The sequence below is a fragment of the Leptonotus elevatus genome, chromosome 16 (genome assembly GCF_054856555.1).
Source record: "Leptonotus elevatus isolate MCC_2025b chromosome 16, RoL_Lele_1.0, whole genome shotgun sequence".
NCBI classification, from domain to species: Eukaryota; Metazoa; Chordata; class Actinopteri; order Syngnathiformes; family Syngnathidae; genus Leptonotus; species Leptonotus elevatus.
Genome location: NC_141254.1, coordinates 6,642,561 through 6,660,372, shown reverse-complemented (window position 1 = coordinate 6,660,372; position 17,812 = coordinate 6,642,561). Strand labels below are relative to the sequence as shown.

Sequence of the window (17,812 nt, the reverse complement as noted above, 5' to 3'; positions counted from 1 at the left end):
TTAGTATTGCCTGGAGAGATTTCCACAATCGGGCCGTGACCTTTGCGCTGAAGAGATGTTTATGCACTTCTCCTTCTCAAGATCAAATGTCTGCCCTCCTCATCGCATCCTCTTCGTGCTCTCACTCGGGCAATGCTTTAATATCAGGCTGCTGTGCGTACGCTAGATGCTCGATGTCGAGACTAACAAGCTAGCATTTGAATATGTTTTCTTGATCGACAATCATGTTCATTTAGGGTCGTCACTAATAAATCTTTGTAACATTGTTAACTCATTTGCTGCCATAAACGCATAAATACGTTCTATTTTAAGTGTCCCAAAGACATATCTATACATTTTTTATGTGGTTTTTTTATGCTAGAGCATACAGAAGGCTTTGATGCAGCCTCTGAACTGAAGAGAATGCTTGAAGCAATGGTAGTTATTACAAAAACGGCCAGCAGGTGGCAGCAGGGCATAAGAGATCATCCAGGGCCATGTTGAAAAAAAGCTTATTTACTCACAGTTCTAAATAGATTTGGGAATGATGATGAAACTTAGCTATATCCTAATGCTAATTGCTGAAAAACGGATATGAAAGAAGAGACTTGAATCTCTCTATTGGTAGGTTCCATGTTTTTACAGCAATAGAACACAATATTCTGTAGGCCTTGCAAAATCAGTCAAAATCCAGTAAAACAACCGGGAGTGAAGGGGATTGCTTCTGTGAAAAGGGCTGGGAGTGAATGAGTTAATTATTACATTGAATAATCGAGTAATCGGGGAAAACAATTGTTAATCCACTAAGGTTGAACGTGAGTTGAATTGAGTGGATAACTACCCATTATTTATTATTTTCTGTACATATGCATTATTAAACAACAAAATTAGCTTATGCTAAACATTAGCAATAATGATTAGCATTAGCGCACCAGCGATTATCATTTAAAAGTGTATTTCAAGGATCTTTGTTGCCGTGTCTTCCGGTTGGATCATCTTCTCGATCCTGTCAATCAATCTGCCGTAATGACGTCGCGCGTGCTCGTTCCTAGCTGCGCATGCGCACTTTGAATATAGCATGTAGCCGCTAAACTCTGGATTTAGCCATTTATCGTTGTAGCTCCACCGATTTCACCGCACACTTTGAAAATAGCTCAGAGCCGCAATAGGACGTCTATGAAGTGAGGTCGGCTTCTTTGTAACAAATGGGTGTGCCTAAAAGCAGTTAGCACATTTGTAGTTTTTTGTGTAGCAGTATTCCTACCATCCTCCTCAAAGTTGCCTAGTGCCAGTAAAAATAATACAGACCCCCTCAGGCCATGGCAAAGCTGGGGTGATAAAAAGCTTCTAATTTGAGAAAACGCGCAAGTCCAGCGGGGATGCAACGCAGTCGGCCACAACAATATATTTTGAGTTCCTGTGATTGTTTTTTTTTTTGTGTGCTCTAATTTAACCTCCGTGGCTTCCAGACCTAATTAATCAACAACCAATTTCAACTTCATTCTTTACAATCAATTAATCGGTTATTACGCGCATGCCTTAACAAGACAACAGAGTTGGGACGAGCTATTAAAAAGGCGTTAACACCCGACCCGATGTTTATTAATGGCTTTGAACCAACTTAATGGGATAACTGCGAGGCCCCCTAGAATAGCGAGCCCCCGAACCCCCGACGACAACAGATGCTCAGCGTAATGGCAGCGCAACAGGAAGTGAATTCGATCCCGCCCGCTCCGAGGTCTAATAGGACATCAAGTGGAATCGGGTTACAGTGGAAAGCCCATCTGCGTTCACTCGAACCCGCGGAAGAGCGGATGTCATCTGGAGGGATTTGTTTTGATGGCTTCCCCATATAAAGGTTTTGATGGTGACCTTGGGATGTGGTGTCAAAGCGTTAGTGCGGTTGTTTGTTTACAGCGCTCAAGGGGTTGCTCACGGCGAGAAAATATTCTCGCGCCACACACTCAGCTGGTAGCCGCCGACCGCGTGTGTCGCCGCATGTGGTTGTCGGGTTCCGTTTTGACTTGATTTGTCCCACCAGGATACGTTGGCTTTGGTGTTGGCGGAATACTTGACTCGTGAGTGCATAATAGGCTGCTATGCCTGGCTGAATTCATGAAGAAGAAAAGAAAATATATCTGGAATTTTGGATTGTGTTTATACTTTAATGTCATTGTAAATGCTGCCCCAAAATGTATAAGAATCAGCAGATGAGCGTTTTGTGATCTAACTTTTAAAAGTGTTGATAAAAGTCAGAGTCCTTCCTAAAATTTTGACTAATCTACAGAAAGATGGAAAAATCGTACACATACTGTATCTGTGTACAAATTGGGTCGCTGTGCTAGGGTCATGTGATCAAACTATGCAAATAGCGGAATCCTCATTTGAATAGCTGCAGTGTAAGGTCACCGTCATGACCGTACATGATATGCTGCTTGTGTCCATTTCTCGCCTTACCCAAGCAGAAATGAGAAAATAAATACAGTAACGGACCTTTGAAAAACGTAATTATGCGTTTAGACAAGAGCATGCTATGCTGCTTACTTGTCATAGAAGCCTGTGTACTCAAGGTGTTCCAAAAATAAAGGTACTGTGCTCTGAAAGGAGAACGTAAAGTATACTTAGTAGTCCCAAGACAGTGCATGATATGCTGCTCAAGGGTTATTTCTCACAAGAAAAACATGTAGTTAAAGTTCAAACAAGGGGAGTAGGAGGGTTGCTTTTTTTTTTCTGATTTACTCCTACAAGGGCTACAGCTTCCAGCTACCTGCAGTCTGGAGTGATTACGCAGGCCGTCTCCAAAGATGTCGCGCCACCTCGTAATTTACTCACACTAACCTCCCGAGCCGCAGCGGCGGCAGTGGCGGCGACGTGAAGATAAAGTTTCAGTGGAGTGGTGCGTGGCGCTGGCTCGCTCCCTAAATCAACCTTGTGGATGTTTTTCAAAGAGAGATCTTAACCATTTCTTGGTCTTAGTCAAAGTTCCTTGTCAGTAGGGCCCCGATTATAATCGACCGATTATAGCCCTTCAAACATCGGCCAAAACAATCGGCCAAATGGCCGATTATTTTTCCCTTAAAACGTTATCGAAGCAAATCAAAGTTTCCGACGCTGTGAAAGTACTCTGAATGCACCATTTTGTTTGCATAGCATTAGCAACTAGCAAGTGCGTAGCGTGTGTTATTCTAGTTATTCTGTTGTAGCCCAAGCGTCGTTTAAACTGTTTAATGACACCGAAGTTGGAGTTGACTGTAAAAATAAACACATGACGATAAGACTTTAATCCACTGTATATTTAAATACAAAACATGCTTCGTTTTTAAAACATCGCTAGCCTGGCGCTAATGCTAAAATCGAAGGGAGGAGCCCTTTCAAATGCTAACAGGAAGTTAGCATCAATTTCGGGAGTGTTTTTCCTTCAAATAACGAATATTCACACACAAATGCTATGGGAATTCATACCTACAGGTAAGATAACACTTCGCAAAGACTCAAATTATTCCCAATGTGTGAAAAATTAGTTATTTTAATAGAATTCAATCGTAACTTTCTTCTGTACTCACTTTCACGGCACCACACTGCCCCCAAGAGGCCAAAATATATATATATTTTATGCATTAATTATATATTTTTAAGTAATCGGCAGATTAATCGGTAATCTGTATTTTTTTTCTGCCAAAAATCGGTGTCGGGCCCTACTTGTCAGAGTTGATTTCATGTAGAAAGTCGTAGCAATATAGCCAAGTTCAAGTGCAAAAGCTGACATTTTGCCTTGAAAATCACAAGGTTGTAAATCCGTGGATCATTTTGATTGCACGCATCCTCCGAAAGTCACGTGTTCGCTCTTCGTCCGCGACGTCAACTTCTTGTCTGCGGTCCTTTTCGATTGCGCTCCGCCTGTGTTGCCAAGGCTAATGACTTTGTTTGCAGCCTGTTGATCTAACAGCTCGCCGACTGTGGCCCATCAGTGACAATGCAAACAGCCCAGCTGTGTGTTGTTCTGGCCCGGCGAACTTGCGGGCAAACATATCTGACGCCGCCTGCTTCCTAATGGGGTAGGCGCAGGCTTTCACATGAACGCGGACGAGAGACAAACACTGTCTCCGTGGCAGAATTAGCGCCGTGAAAAAATACACTTTGCTGGAATTGTGTGAGCAGACGTTTCCTTTAAATGCCTTGCTCGAGTCCAGTGGCGGTTTTCAAACAATTACTGGGTTAAGGTTTTTTTTCGGTATGCATAAATTGGTTACCAGGGGGCAGCACAATACAAACAAAGCGTACGTAATACACAAAGAAGAGTTTCACAACTACTGGTTTCTGTATAAAAGGCAAAGCAGTTTCATTTTTTAAATTGTTACTCTCAATTGAACAAAGCAAAATATTTTTTTTTCACCGTTCACGTAGCTAGCAGATCCAATAAGTCCACCTGGATACCCGACCGTGTCCCGTTGCCGCGTGAAATCGTGCACCATCTCTGCCTTCCCTAACTTGTGAAAGGTGACGGACTAGAATTGCTCAACTCGGCATTGTAAATCACGCAGTAAGGATGCTAGGAAACAACCACTACTGTTTTTTTTAAGATGGAACCCAGGAGCAGCAGGTACAATGGAAACAGCACAGGCCCCAGAATTGAACCCTGTGGAACACCATACGTTCAGTAGTACATGTGAATTCATATTGCACATATTTATCCAAACACTTTTTTTTTAACAGAACAGTTAGTATGAAGGAATTACAAAAATAAAGGAATCCATCATTGTGCACCACTTGCCATTTTTGTCAGAAACCGGGTTTTTGGGTGAAACCAGGCCATGTTCTACTTTTATGAAACAACAGTAAAAGCTATAAAGAGATTCTACTCTTTCTTTTGGTAGGATGGACCACAAATAGGATACATGGGGAGCTCTGCTTTTAGACCTTAGCACCCCCTGGCTCTTAATAGGTACTTTTCAGACAATTTTCTGCACTTATTCCCTTCCCGGCGCCCAAAGCAAACACCGCCAAGGCACATTTGGATGAGTTTGCCGTTAAAGGAGATGTCATGTTGTCTCGCAGGAGTGGAAACTGTTGCATGGCCGTTGATTCCTTGCCAATATTTGCGGCTTTCAGGCAAAAGCGCGTCCGCTAAATCGCCTCTTGCTGTGAACCCCTCATTTGTACGAGCGGGATGTCGTTTGGCACACACACCCTCTTTCTTTTAAGATGGGAATTCCAAGCATGTGAGGTGCCCCCCCACACAGAAAACCCCCACCATGCCTCCTTTCTCATGGAATTCTCATAGGCTTGGAGGAGGAGAAGCCAGGCTAATTCATCAATAATCTTTACCTAATCCTTCTACTCTTCTACTACTGCCTGGAGGCTGGAGGAACCCCCATCCGCTACACACACACACACACACACGCACGTGCACACTCACAAAACACGTCCATAGGGGAGTGTGTGCGTGAGTGCAACCGGCAAACAAGAGACGAGGTGTGGCTGGGATGGGGCGGCGTCCCGACTCCCGACGCTTTGTCTGCGGCACGGCCCACGGTAGGGAGGGGAGGGGAGGAGTGGAGTGGGGTGGGGGCGAGGCAACACTCCGGCGTCTGCACCCCGAGCCTGATCAGATTGGCGTGGGAGCCAGAAGCCGACACACACATACACTAGCACACACGCCTGAACCGGGAATTTAAATCCACAAGTTGAAGAAGAAGAAGAAGAAGAAGAAGAAGAAGAAGAAGAAGAAGAAGGCTGGATTTTGTTAGCAACAGGAGCTAAGAAACTGCAAGCGAGCTGGCCGGTTTTGTTGCTAAGGACAGCAACAAAGAAAGTTGTCAAGTTGGACTCGTTTTGCTTTGGGGGAGGACGCAGGAAAGAGAAGAAAGAGATGTGCTTTTCAAAGTAAAACTTGGAATATGGGACTTTTAATCCATGATTTGGATCCCGGGGACAGCAAGTTGCGTTTCCGCGCTCAGCTCTGGATCGTTTTGATAAGTATGTTGACACTTTGATGCTAGGTGGCTAATGCTAATTTGGCTGCCATCTGTTTGTTTTTGTCTTTAGTTTATACTATTATTGTTTTATGGACAGGATGTGTCAGTGTTGATGTATTTTTTAGTATGTTTACTATCTAGTATGTAACTAACCTTAACAAGATGTGATTTAAATGCTTTACATTGCTATTAAACATCCTGTTATTTTTACACAGGTCAATGTGACCCGCTGATTGTTTCATCATCCAAAATAATCAAAATAAAGCCATCACGAGGAGTTTTATCCTGGTTTTAAATATTTTAAAGCTATTTTAAACTTTAAACCAGGTCTATTTAATCACAATGTAACAAAGGAAGTAATTAAAAATGCGTCATTTTGCTATCAAGAGAGCTGTACTGAGTGAAATGAAACTGATGAAAGTATTCAAGTTGGATTCATTTTGCCTTTAGGGCAGACGCATTAATAAAAAAAATTGATGTGCTTTTCAAAGTAAAACTTGGAATATGCATTTCTGCACTCAGCTCTTAATTATTTTGATAAGTATGTTGACATGTGATGCTAAGTAGCTAGTGCATTTAGCTGTCATGTGTTTGTTTCCTTAAATTGAGGGTGGTGGGTCAAAAATGGGTCTTCTGTTTTCACTATTATTAGTTTATGGACAGGATATGTTAGTGATGATGTATTTTAACATGTTTGGCTATTTAGCTTCCGTGTTGCTAACTAGCACTTTACAAAGGATGATTTGAATGACTAATGTGATGTCACATTGTTAAAGAGTCAATGTGGAAGGATCAGCTTTTCAAAGTAAAAGATGGAATAAAGGACTTTTAATGACAGAAGTTTCATTTGTTTGCTGGACTTGGATAATGTTGACACTGCGATGCTAATTTGTTGATGCTAATTTAGCTCGCTGTGCTATTTGGTTCCTCAAAGTGAGACTGGTTGACTTGACAAAGTTTTACTATGTCAGTGTTATGGTAATAAATGGTGTATTTCAGCACGTTTGACTACTTATTTAGCATGCTAAGCTAATGTCATGCTTGACATTGACATTCAATGTGACCTACTGTGTTTGGTCATCCAAGAAAAGAGTTCAATAAAATAACATGGTTTTATCCAGATTTTTTCACATTTTGGAAAAAAAATCAACCGGGTTCATTTGGTTCAACCCTGTGCTAAATCAGTTGAAATATGCTAAAGTGCAAGCAGGTTAGTTTTTAACATTGTCATTTCTTTCTTGGCAGCACTTGCAGGCAAAATCTCGCCGACCAGTTCCGATGCCCTCCTCAGTTCTTCACCCGTGACGGCCAATCCCTCGCTGCCCGCCATCTACCTGCCGGCCAGCTTCAAGATGTCCAACGTGCAGCTGGCCTTCTTCTTGCGCGAGGCGGCTCAGGCGTCGGGACCAAGCGTGGGCGGCAGCAGCGGTAGTAGCAGTCCTGGCGGCGGACACCCGCTGCAGCGCTCGGAGAGTTTTGTGGTTTTCCAGACCAAGGAGCTCCCGGCGGTCAACATCAGCTTGGGACCTTTTGCCCGCGACCAGACGTTGTCCAAGGAGTTGCTCCAGCCAACCAGCCCGTTGGACATCCCCGGCCAACTGACGGTCAACTGGAAGGTGCGCGCCTTCATCGTCCAGTCACGGGTGTTCTCCAACAATCCCACCGTGCAGGTGTTCTTCTACATTGCCGGCCGCGATTGGGACGACTTCAAAGCCCAGGACAAGCTGCCTTGCGTCCGCCTTCACGCCTTCCGGGACGTGCGGGAGATTAAGACGTCGTGCCGCATGAAAGGCAACCTGGCGCAGTGCTTGGCGCAGCTGGAGCTGCCGCCGTCCTGGTTCAACGCCAACGTGGCCCCGCTGGGCCGCCGGAAGGGCTCCGGGGGGGACGGGCTCCTGGACGGGATGACCGGCGAGACGCTGCAGGCGGAGCTGTACTACACGCTGCACGAGCCCAACGCGGAGGGCGAGTGCGGCGAGGCGGCGGGCCACCGGGGGGGCCGGGGGGAGGCGCCGTCGCAGCACCCCCTGCTTCGCATCGGGAGCATCAGCCTATATCAGGCCAGCCAGGAGCAGCTGCTGGTGGACAAGCAGCTGGACAAGAACATGTTCCTCAGGCTGCCCGAGAAGCCCCTCAAGCCCGGGGAGACCCTCAGGATCTTCTTGTACTTGATGCCCAACTCCACCGTGGAACAGTTCAGCCTCAAGTAAGTCGCACATGAGTGCTCTGGTTGCTTCCACGTCTTTCTACATGTCTTGTTGGAGAGAGTTTTTAAGAACAAAACCATTCAGCGTGATATGAATGAGAATCATCTTTAGTGGTTGAGAAAGTCAAAAACACAAGGAATTTCTCTCAGGTACTGTAGCTGGAATCACACGAGTACTTGAGCAAAATAGACACAGACAAAAATACAATTACAGCGATAAAATAGCTTTTTCTTTTTTTGTGAAAAATATTTTAGTAAAACAAAATGGAATTTTTTTCCCCCAAAATATAAAATATTTAGTACATTAATAAACATGTACCATGTTAAATTTAATTAACTTAATGTTAATATTTATCTTCTATTTTAATTCTTCTTAATAAGTTACAGTGTCCCATAACTGGTGAGCTATTTTTGGAACAGACTACTCATGTGTCCTTGGGGCTAACTCGTTGGCCCCAATTAAATTTTATTTATTTTTTGGGGGGGAGACAAAAAATGCACCCGTGTTATATTTCTCCATCCTCCTCCTCCGCTCATACCTGCTCACCCCTCCCCTCTCTGCTTGTCGAGAAGGAGAGGAAAAAGAGCAACTCGTCCCAAAGAACTTCAAATAAGTGTTATTATTATTATTATTGCTTTTATTTCAAAAGTTGATTGCGGGGAATGAATGGCATCTCTTTTGCACGAAAACCAAGTTGATGTATGAGAACTGGCAATAAATTTAGACCGCAAAAAAAGAGGTGAAAACTAAGGCGTAAGAAAACTGAGTTCAGGCCTCCCACACACTTAAAAGACATTTCAACTTATCATAACAACTTTTTGAACACATTTTGAAGATATCTGAACACACCAAAAATGTGTGCGCATAAACTGTCTAGAAACGAGATGATGATGCTTATCCAAGAATGTGCGATGTCACCAGCAGCCAATCGGAGCCCAAGAGAATAAAAATCCCACAAGATTGCTGAAATGTTCATTATTTTTATATCCATGTTGACTTTTGACTGCATTTAATCGATATTTATAGGTTTTCAATATTTATAGTACCGTAAAATGCTGTAAAAGCTCATTATTTAAAAATTAAAAAAAGATCACTATAAGCGTACATTTCCAAGATATACGAGTTTGGATTAGACAAGTAGATGAAAATCCACGAGATTGGTGGAACGCAATATGGCAGACGCAACATACTGAAATTCATCCAAATGATTGGCAGCGTGCGCGCAAGTGCGACTAACTCTATGTAAGCTCATTCTGTGCGTTATTGTCCATCACCACGTTGCTCTGTTTTAGCTCCAAGCAGCCTAATGAGCATGTAATCACAAAAAAAAAAAAAAAGAATAAAAATTTAAACTACCCTCATCTTTCCTCATAACGCTGAGTCATGCCGAGAGGGAGGTGGGCCGGGTTAAAGCGGAGCACGTCCCAGTAATGTTATCACTTTGGAGCGCTGCCGTCACGCACGCACGCACGTTAGCTTCATTTCAGACTCTCTTGGAAATGCTGCTCAAAGCACTTGAGAGGAGAAAAAAGTGCGTGTGTGTGTCGTTTGGCCAGATAATGCTTGTGTAAATCCCGGCTGCACTTCAATTAAAACCAACTGAGTCCAGCATAAAAAAATGTCCTATATTTAATTCTTTAAGAAAAAAAAATACATAAAATAACCGACGAATCAGCTGATTAATTAAAAAAATATATAATGAATAAAATGTATGGACGCAAAATATTTCTTCTTCCTGGGCGTAAGAAAAAATAATTGAGAAGCAAACCAGTCGAGTTCCTTCATTCCCGCGTCGTTCTCGACTGCAAGCGTTAAGATATTCGCCGCTGTCTTAAGGCGGGATGATGAAACAGCCAGCTAACGCTTTATTTGTAATCTTAGCATAATCTCCAGCACACACTTGTTAAAAGTCACAGATTTGCTGAATAATTATTAAGCCTGGCTGACTCATTAAGCCTCGGCAGGGAGAGAGGAAAAAAAAGCACAGTATTGTTTCTCCCCGCAGACACTCTCGGCATTAATGGTGATTTATGCTAACAATAAAAAAGCTAAAGAGGGAAACTTAAGGCCCAAATTAATGAAAATCAACAGCAAGGCTTGTTCGTTTTTTGTTGTTTTTGTTTTGTTAATGGGGAAATGTGCCTTCGTAAACAAAGCGTTCATTGACGTTTGGGCGGTGATAACGTTAGTGCGGCCCGTGTGGAGGCAATTATTTTTTCGGGGGGGGCAAAGAGCCACCGATAAAAGCTGAGCAGCAGATGTTTTATGTACAAGTGCACTTTGGATTTGTTTGCACGTAGATTACATCAAGCACAACCTTGTGGCTCCCTCAAAATGGGGATTGTTTAAACACTTTTGCCTAATTAATTTACATTGTAGACAAAAAGCACAGCAGCATGACCCAAAAGAAGACAAAAATGGCCATTTCCCAAACTTGCCGCCCAAGAAGACGTCTCAAAAATGAAGAAAAGGACGTTTATTTTTTAAATGTGGCTGCCAAGAACCGTGAGGCTTCAGCAAGACAAATTCGATAGATACAGTTGAACCGAACTCTGTCGCCAACAGGGAAAATCCCTGAGTAATTGATGCGCCACAAGATGGCGCCAAATCGCTACTTTAATTTAGTTGAAGCTACAAAACTCGCTTCAACATACTTCCTTGAAACCAAGATGGCACCATAGGACTATTTTTGTCTAAATTAAACAGTAAAACTCACTTTGACATGGTACATTGGGACAGAGGTAGCGCCAAAGCACTACTTTGATTTAGTTGAAGCTACAAAACTTGTTTCAACATAGTTCCTTGACACCAAGATGCCAAAAAGTGGTGACAATGTAATACTTTTGTATAAGGAAGCTACTCATTTGACTTCAACATAGTCTCTTGGCACTACGATAGCGTCAAAGCACTATTTTTGTCTATATGTAGCTCCTCAACTGTCTTTAATATAATTCCTTGGCACTCCTAGACTTTGTCAACGCATTACTTTTGTCTAAATGAAGCTCCTTAAATCATTTCAATATAGTTTGTTGGCACCAAGATCGTGCCAAAGTACTACTTTTGTCTGAATGAAGCAACAAAACTCACTTCAACATAGTTCCTTGGCACCAAGATTTAAATGAAGTTCCTCAACTCTCTTAAACCTAGTCCCTTGATATGAAGATGGTGGCAATGCACTACTTTTGTCTTAATTATGCTCCTTAATTCATTTCGACATTGTTCCTTGACACCAAGATGGTGCCAAAGCACTATTTATTTTTTATTTTATTTGTAGAAATAAATTGACTTCACCAAAGCTCCCTGGCAAAAAAAAAAAGCCACAAGATGGTGACAAAGAAAGACTTTTATGGCTTTGACCTAGCACGAATAATGAAGGCTAGATGCGGAAGGTCCGATTTTTGCCGGGGGTTCCGTGTATTTTGAAACATCTGCCACCTGAGGAAAGATGAGCGGCAGCTTTGAGAAAACTCAGAAAACTCATGAGTCGGTCAGTTTTGAATTCCTTTTGTGTTAGGTATTTTTCTTATATTATCGCGTTTCCACAGGGTTAGCAGTGAGGGCCGATCAAACCGGATAAGTTAAAAGGGGAGCAGCGGACATGAGGACGAGGGGCGAACGGCGAAGTGACGCTTCATCTCGGGTTTGAATTCCTGGAGCTCTCCGGAGGGAAGCCATTAAAGATGCACGAAGGGAAACGTTGAAAGATGCATTAGGACGCGCCTCCTGTGAATGTTCATCGGGAGTGGTCGCCACTTTGAAGGGCGTGTTAACACCGGATGACGCTGTACCGTATCCTACTCCACAGTCTCCGCTTTGCTGTTGTGGTCCGTTTTCTCGTTTTGGAACATTTGTGGATACTTCGCTTGAAAAAAACAACATGAGCAGGTACTCAACACTCGTATGAGGTAGCATACAGTTTCTGGTCCGCCGCAGTATCACACTCCACATTCTCTCATTTGCTGAAACGATCCATTTTCTTGTTGCCGATGAAACGTGTAGTCTTTCCTGGGGAAATACCAAAGTAGGTACTACCAAGTACTGTTTTGAGTCAGTCAATGTACCAAGCAAGTGTTGTATCGGGAGCCTCCACAAGTACCCGATACCTTAAATGAAGGCCAGTACTCGCCAATCATTAAAATCAAATGTCCCAATTTAATACTGCCACTAATTTATCCCATTCAAACTGAACATTTGTGGATTGAGACAGGATTTTTTTTTTTTTTTTTTAAATAAACATTTTCCGACATGGCTGCCGCCCGGGGAAAGTACTCCCCGGCATATGGCGAATGGAGATGAGGCCTGCCGGGGGAGATGCGCCATCCAAAGTGACGCCAGGTCGTCCACAATCTGTCACGTCATTAAAAACATATTTTAGCGGTCGCGTGAGCCGCCGCCGTCGCGCCATGTGGCTCGACTTGAGCTTTTGCCCCCGCTCCCAGATTCTGTCAGCGCCATCTGTGAACAGTCTTGACGGGGCTCCTGTTTTAGTTTTATTTTTGTTGTTGTATTTTTTTCATGACTCACTCTGACAGTTCTTAGCACTTATGAAATGACGATCGCTATTGTTAGCATCCTTGCACTGGATAGCCTCACAATTAGGCCAGTGTGAGTAGTTCATATGGAGACTTCATTAAAGGGTGTCAAAGGTGTGAGTAAGCAGCTTACGTCTTCTCGCAGGTCATCCCAGGCCAAGTCTTTCCCTGAATTTGGCGAGTCACCACATATCGGTTGTACTGCACAAGAAGGGCTTTTGGGCTTGACTGTGTTGCTCCTGGAAACTGATTCCAGAGCCCCCTTAGTAACATTATTTATTTCATTTATTGTATATATATACATGTAGTTGGTTTTGCTAGATTTTATGTGTGTCTGTGCGGATCTCAATGTGCAGCACTTTGGAAACGCTTGTTATGTGCTATAGAAATAAAGTGGATTGAATTGGATTTTTCACTTTTGTTAAAAAAAATTAACCCCTTCAGACCCGCATTTTTTCTGCTTGGCAAAACTTCTTATCTTTTTTTTGGGGGGGGGCTGATTTAGACTCTTTACCCACATAAGACCAACATGGAATTTTGTTCTGGGGGTTATCTCATGTTTTTAGTTGTTATAGTGGACGCCAGGATATTATGGCTGTAACGTGTTACCAAGCTTATATGCAACATTTTTAACATGAACATCATGCAAATCAACTTGCGATTGTGATTGGTTAGTTAAGATCCAATCATGAACCACATCTGTTGACGTCATCCAAATGATGTGTTTTATTGGTTTTGACACGCATGTCATGTCCACTGCAACCATCTATGTGGTTGAAGGGGTTAAAATCAAGATTGAACTGTTCCTGCTATGCGAGAATTCCATTGGTACAGTCCTGTCTGTCCTTTCCTCAAATCCTACATTGTTTCCCACAAACCAGAAAGTAGTGTGGTAGCTGACAATCATGAAACACAATTGTAAATTTTTGTTTTGGTTAGAAGAATTGTGTTCAAATCACAATGGAGTCGTTCCCGCTTTGGGACAGTACCAATGGTAAAGTCCCATTCAGGAACTGGGAAGTATTGTGCTAGCTAAGAATAAGAAACACAATTGCATATTTTTCACTTTTGCCAAAAATATACTTTTTAAATAAAAATTAATCACAATGTTGATTTTGCGACAATTTTATTGTTCATCCCATTTTACGCCGCTGTAATGTCATCGTCCCCCCCTTTCCCGCAATAATGTCAGCAGCTTGTATGATTCGCAAACTCGTGCCTCAGCCGCGTGCCGTCTTGTCAGGAGACATCGGGCGACGCGTTCAGCTGATTTTTATCAGCACTCATCTCCAATAAAAGAGGACGAGGTCAGGAGAGCCTCTAAAGAGCTTACCACGCTCGTTCCGCTATATCTGCGCGAGCGTGCTGGTGCAGGGAATCGATTACTCATGTGTTGAAGGCAAAAATTCTGCTAATATAAACTTTTGCATGCACTCACACCAGCAAAGTGTACATAAAAGGTACCAATTAGTCTGGACGTTGTGTGGAATTTATTGAATTCATATATAAGGCTCATGTATGCCAGGAAATTCACACACCAAAGGAACAATCACTTGATGAATGAATTAATTATTTTGTGGGTTCAAATTAAGTACAAATATTCATATCATATGATATTTATGGGCGCGCTCACTTTTGGAAATTCCTACCTAAAATGTTCATGAGATTGAGTCAATTAACTCATTTGCTCCCAAAAACGTATATAAAACGCTCTATTTTAAATATTGCCATGGTCCCAAAAACGTATTTATTTATTTTTTATCCTAGAGCATACAGAAGGCTTTGATGCAGCCTCTGACCTGATGAGGTCGCTTAAAGCAATGGTAGTGATTACAAAAACGGCCACCAGGTGGCAGCAGAGTATAAGAGATCAGCCAGGGCCATGCTGCAACAAGCTCTTTTTGCCAGTGTTTTCAACAGGTTTGTGAATAATGATGAAACTTGGCTATATTCTAATGCTAATGATAGGAATATACTTTATTTTCCTGATGAAAGAAGAGACTCTAATCTTTCTTTTGGTAGGTTCCATGTTGAGCAATATTAATAGAACACAATATTCTGTGGGCCTTGCAAAATCAGTCAAAATCCAGTAAAACAGCCAGGAGCGAAGGGGGTTGCTTCAATGAAAATGGTTCAGAGTGAATGAGTGACAATTGCATGGAATTTATTAATTGTGTCTTGGAGAAATGGCGTCATAACAGAATACAAAACTCACAATAATAATACAATTTTAAAAAACTTGTACCTTGAAAGTAATGGCAGTCAATTGCTTTTGAGCAAATGTAAACATTGCATGGAATTGATTAAAGATCTCTTGGGGAAACTGCAGCAAAATGTCATGCAAAGATGAATGTGGAAATAATAAGGAATTATTCACAGACGAGTCAATAATGTCTCGCTATTAAAGTGTGGCAGACTAATGACTTCATCATACTTCAAATATTTGCACCTGTGCTAATTGCATTACGCCTTCAAGACTGCTCAGCAGGAAAAATAATCCTGCATACATCTCTTTCATCACAGGTAAGTAATGCTAAATTTAGAGCCTGTGTTTATAAAGTGGGACGTTTGTTCGTATCGTTGATTTCAGCTGCTGAATATCTCGCTTTTGTGCATTTAAAATGGTTTTAATTAATAGCTTGTAGAAAGGGAGTGGAGCTCAATCAATGTCTCTGCATGCTTCATGGCACAGACTGACAAGCTCCACATCTTTTTTCTCCGTTTCTCAACTTTGCCGGCCTCCTTTGTCGATTTATTGAAGGGAGAACAAAATGGAGGCGGCGGAGGGAGTTTTTCATTTAAATGCGACGATTTATCTCGCTTATTTCACTTTCTGGTGATTTGTTGAGTTGGCCACACAGTGTTTCTGGTCTTGGTTCCGATATTTTAGGTGGTCCCTTCAATCACATGCTAGCAATTTGAGACTAGTAGCAGAAGCGCCCTGGAAAATGAAACAAAACAACAAGAAGCAAGGCAGATAATGCTAAACAAATGAATGTCTTGGCTCCCTGTAACATAAATGTGAATGCACACATCGTTTTGGAGCAATCACATGTTGGAGGCTACTGGTAAAAAGTGACTAGAATGCAGAAAGGCTTGAAAACAGCAGGAATCGAGTCACACCAGGTGGGAAAAATAAGCCCCTGTGAACATAAAAACGAATGCACACAACATTGTGGAGCGACCATATGTCTGAGTCTACTTAGTGAGGTAAAAACAAATATTATGGAGAAATGCTGAAAACCAGCAAGAAGTGAGGCACATTACACGACATTGTGGAGCGACCACATTAAATTGACTTGGAAAAATACAATGTTATAGAGAAATGCTTGAAAAAGGCAAGACGTGAGGCATACTAAATAAAAAAAAAAATGTGGTGAAGCTCCCGTAGACATAAACGTGGATGCACACAACATTGCGGAACGACCACATGTTGGAAAAAGTGATTATCAGAGTGAAAAAAACTACAAGCAAGGCAGATTAGGTGAAAAAAAAAACATTTATATATTGCTCGCATAAAAATAGTCATACACAACATTCTGGAGCGACCACTTGTTAGTTGTTGGAAGAAATGACTTTTGTAAAGATATGCTAAAAAGAGCATATAGTAAGACAAGTTAGGCGGGAAATATAACTGCTGTAGTTCCCAGGAACAAAACCATGGATGTGCACAACACTGTGGAGTGCCCATATCGCAGATCCTACTCGGGTGGGGGTGGGCGATAATTATGGGGAAATGCTTAAAAACAGCAAGTATCAAGGAAGACTAGGTGGAAAAAAATAAGTGGCAAAGATCCCATGAGCATAACTTTGGACGCACACAACATTGTGGAGCGACCACATGTTGGAATAATGGGGAAAGTGAGTATTATAAAGACATGCTTAAAAATAAAAGCAAGCAATATATAAGCAAGGAAGATTAGACAAGAAAAAATTATTTCCTTAGGTCACATTAATGTACTGTAAACATGGATGTACGCAACATTGTGGAGCGACCACGTCAGTTCGACTTTGGAAAAAAAATGATAATATGGAGAAAAGTGCAAGAAACAAGAAATTCCAGGCAGACAAAATAAGTGCCATAGCTCCCTATAACATCAACATGGACACACACAAGTTGAATGGGGAAAATGGACTATTCTGGAGCCGTGCATTTAAAAAAAAAAAGTGCAAAGATTAACATCAAGCTGCAGTAATTTAAGGCGGCCTGAGATGGGAGCTGTCAGTTGGCGACGTGCGACTCAAACGAGGCGGAGATTTGCGGCCGGATGCGTAGCATGGCCCTAGGAGCTTCCACGCGTTGTCCCTATCAGATCATTTCTCACCATCACCTCGTGTGTGTATCTTGGATATCTTCAGGTGTTTAACGGGCAAGATGAGCCCTATTTTCACGGACTGTCCCTCCCTCCTTCCTTCACACTGTTGCACATTTGATTACTTTTCCTTGTTCTTGTTGATTTGAGATTTTTACCTATTCCCCAAAGACACAAATGTGTTTCGGCAGAACCATATTTTTCTCTGGTAATTAATTTCTTTGGGCATAATTCTTAATTTATTTGGTCATAGCTATCAATCTTGGTAGGCATAATCCTGGATTTTTGGGGGAATAATCATTGATAGCACTGGGCATAATTATTCAAATCTTTAGGCATAATCGTAGTTTAAAATTTGTGTAATTATTGATTTTGTCAGGCAGAATTATTCATTGCTTTTGGGTATAATCGCTGAATTCCTTGGCTGAATTTCATTGGACATGATTATAAATTTAGATTTTGATTGAAATTGATTATTGAGTTCAAGGGGCATAGCAATCATTTGCTGTTGACATAATCTTTGCTTTTGCTGGGCATAAACATCAAATTTGTTGGGTATAGTTATTGATTTTTCAGTGGCTATAAATCAATATATCAATTCGGCGTAATCCAATATTTTGTTGAGCATAATCATTGGTCTTGTTGGACATAGTCAATTTTAAATTAATTTTGTTTGGCGTGATGATTTGCTTTGGGCACATTCATGGATTTCAGTGAGGATAAATTCAAGATTTTGTCAGGTGTAATTCATGGACAGATCGTTAAAAATAGATGGATCGTCATTTATTTCCTTGGGCGTGACTATC

At 41.9% G+C, this 17,812-nt stretch overlaps 1 protein-coding gene across 3 annotated transcripts in view; it reads left to right on the top strand.

Moving 5' to 3' along the window:
• Positions 1-17,812, top strand: part of tmem132e (transmembrane protein 132E) — a 239,170-nt gene that overhangs the window by 162,444 nt on the left and 58,914 nt on the right. For 2 of the 3 annotated variants that reach the window (XM_086098742.1, XM_086098740.1), the window contains exons 1-2: positions 5,569-5,955; positions 7,200-8,160. In XM_086098742.1, coding sequence (XP_085954868.1) covers positions 5,877-5,955; positions 7,200-8,160 — 1,040 coding nt within the window. In that variant the 5' untranslated portion in view covers positions 5,569-5,876. Of the gene's footprint in view, positions 1-5,568; positions 5,956-7,199; positions 8,161-17,812 lie in introns of those variants that run through there. The other variant, XM_086098741.1, reaches the window with a different exon arrangement.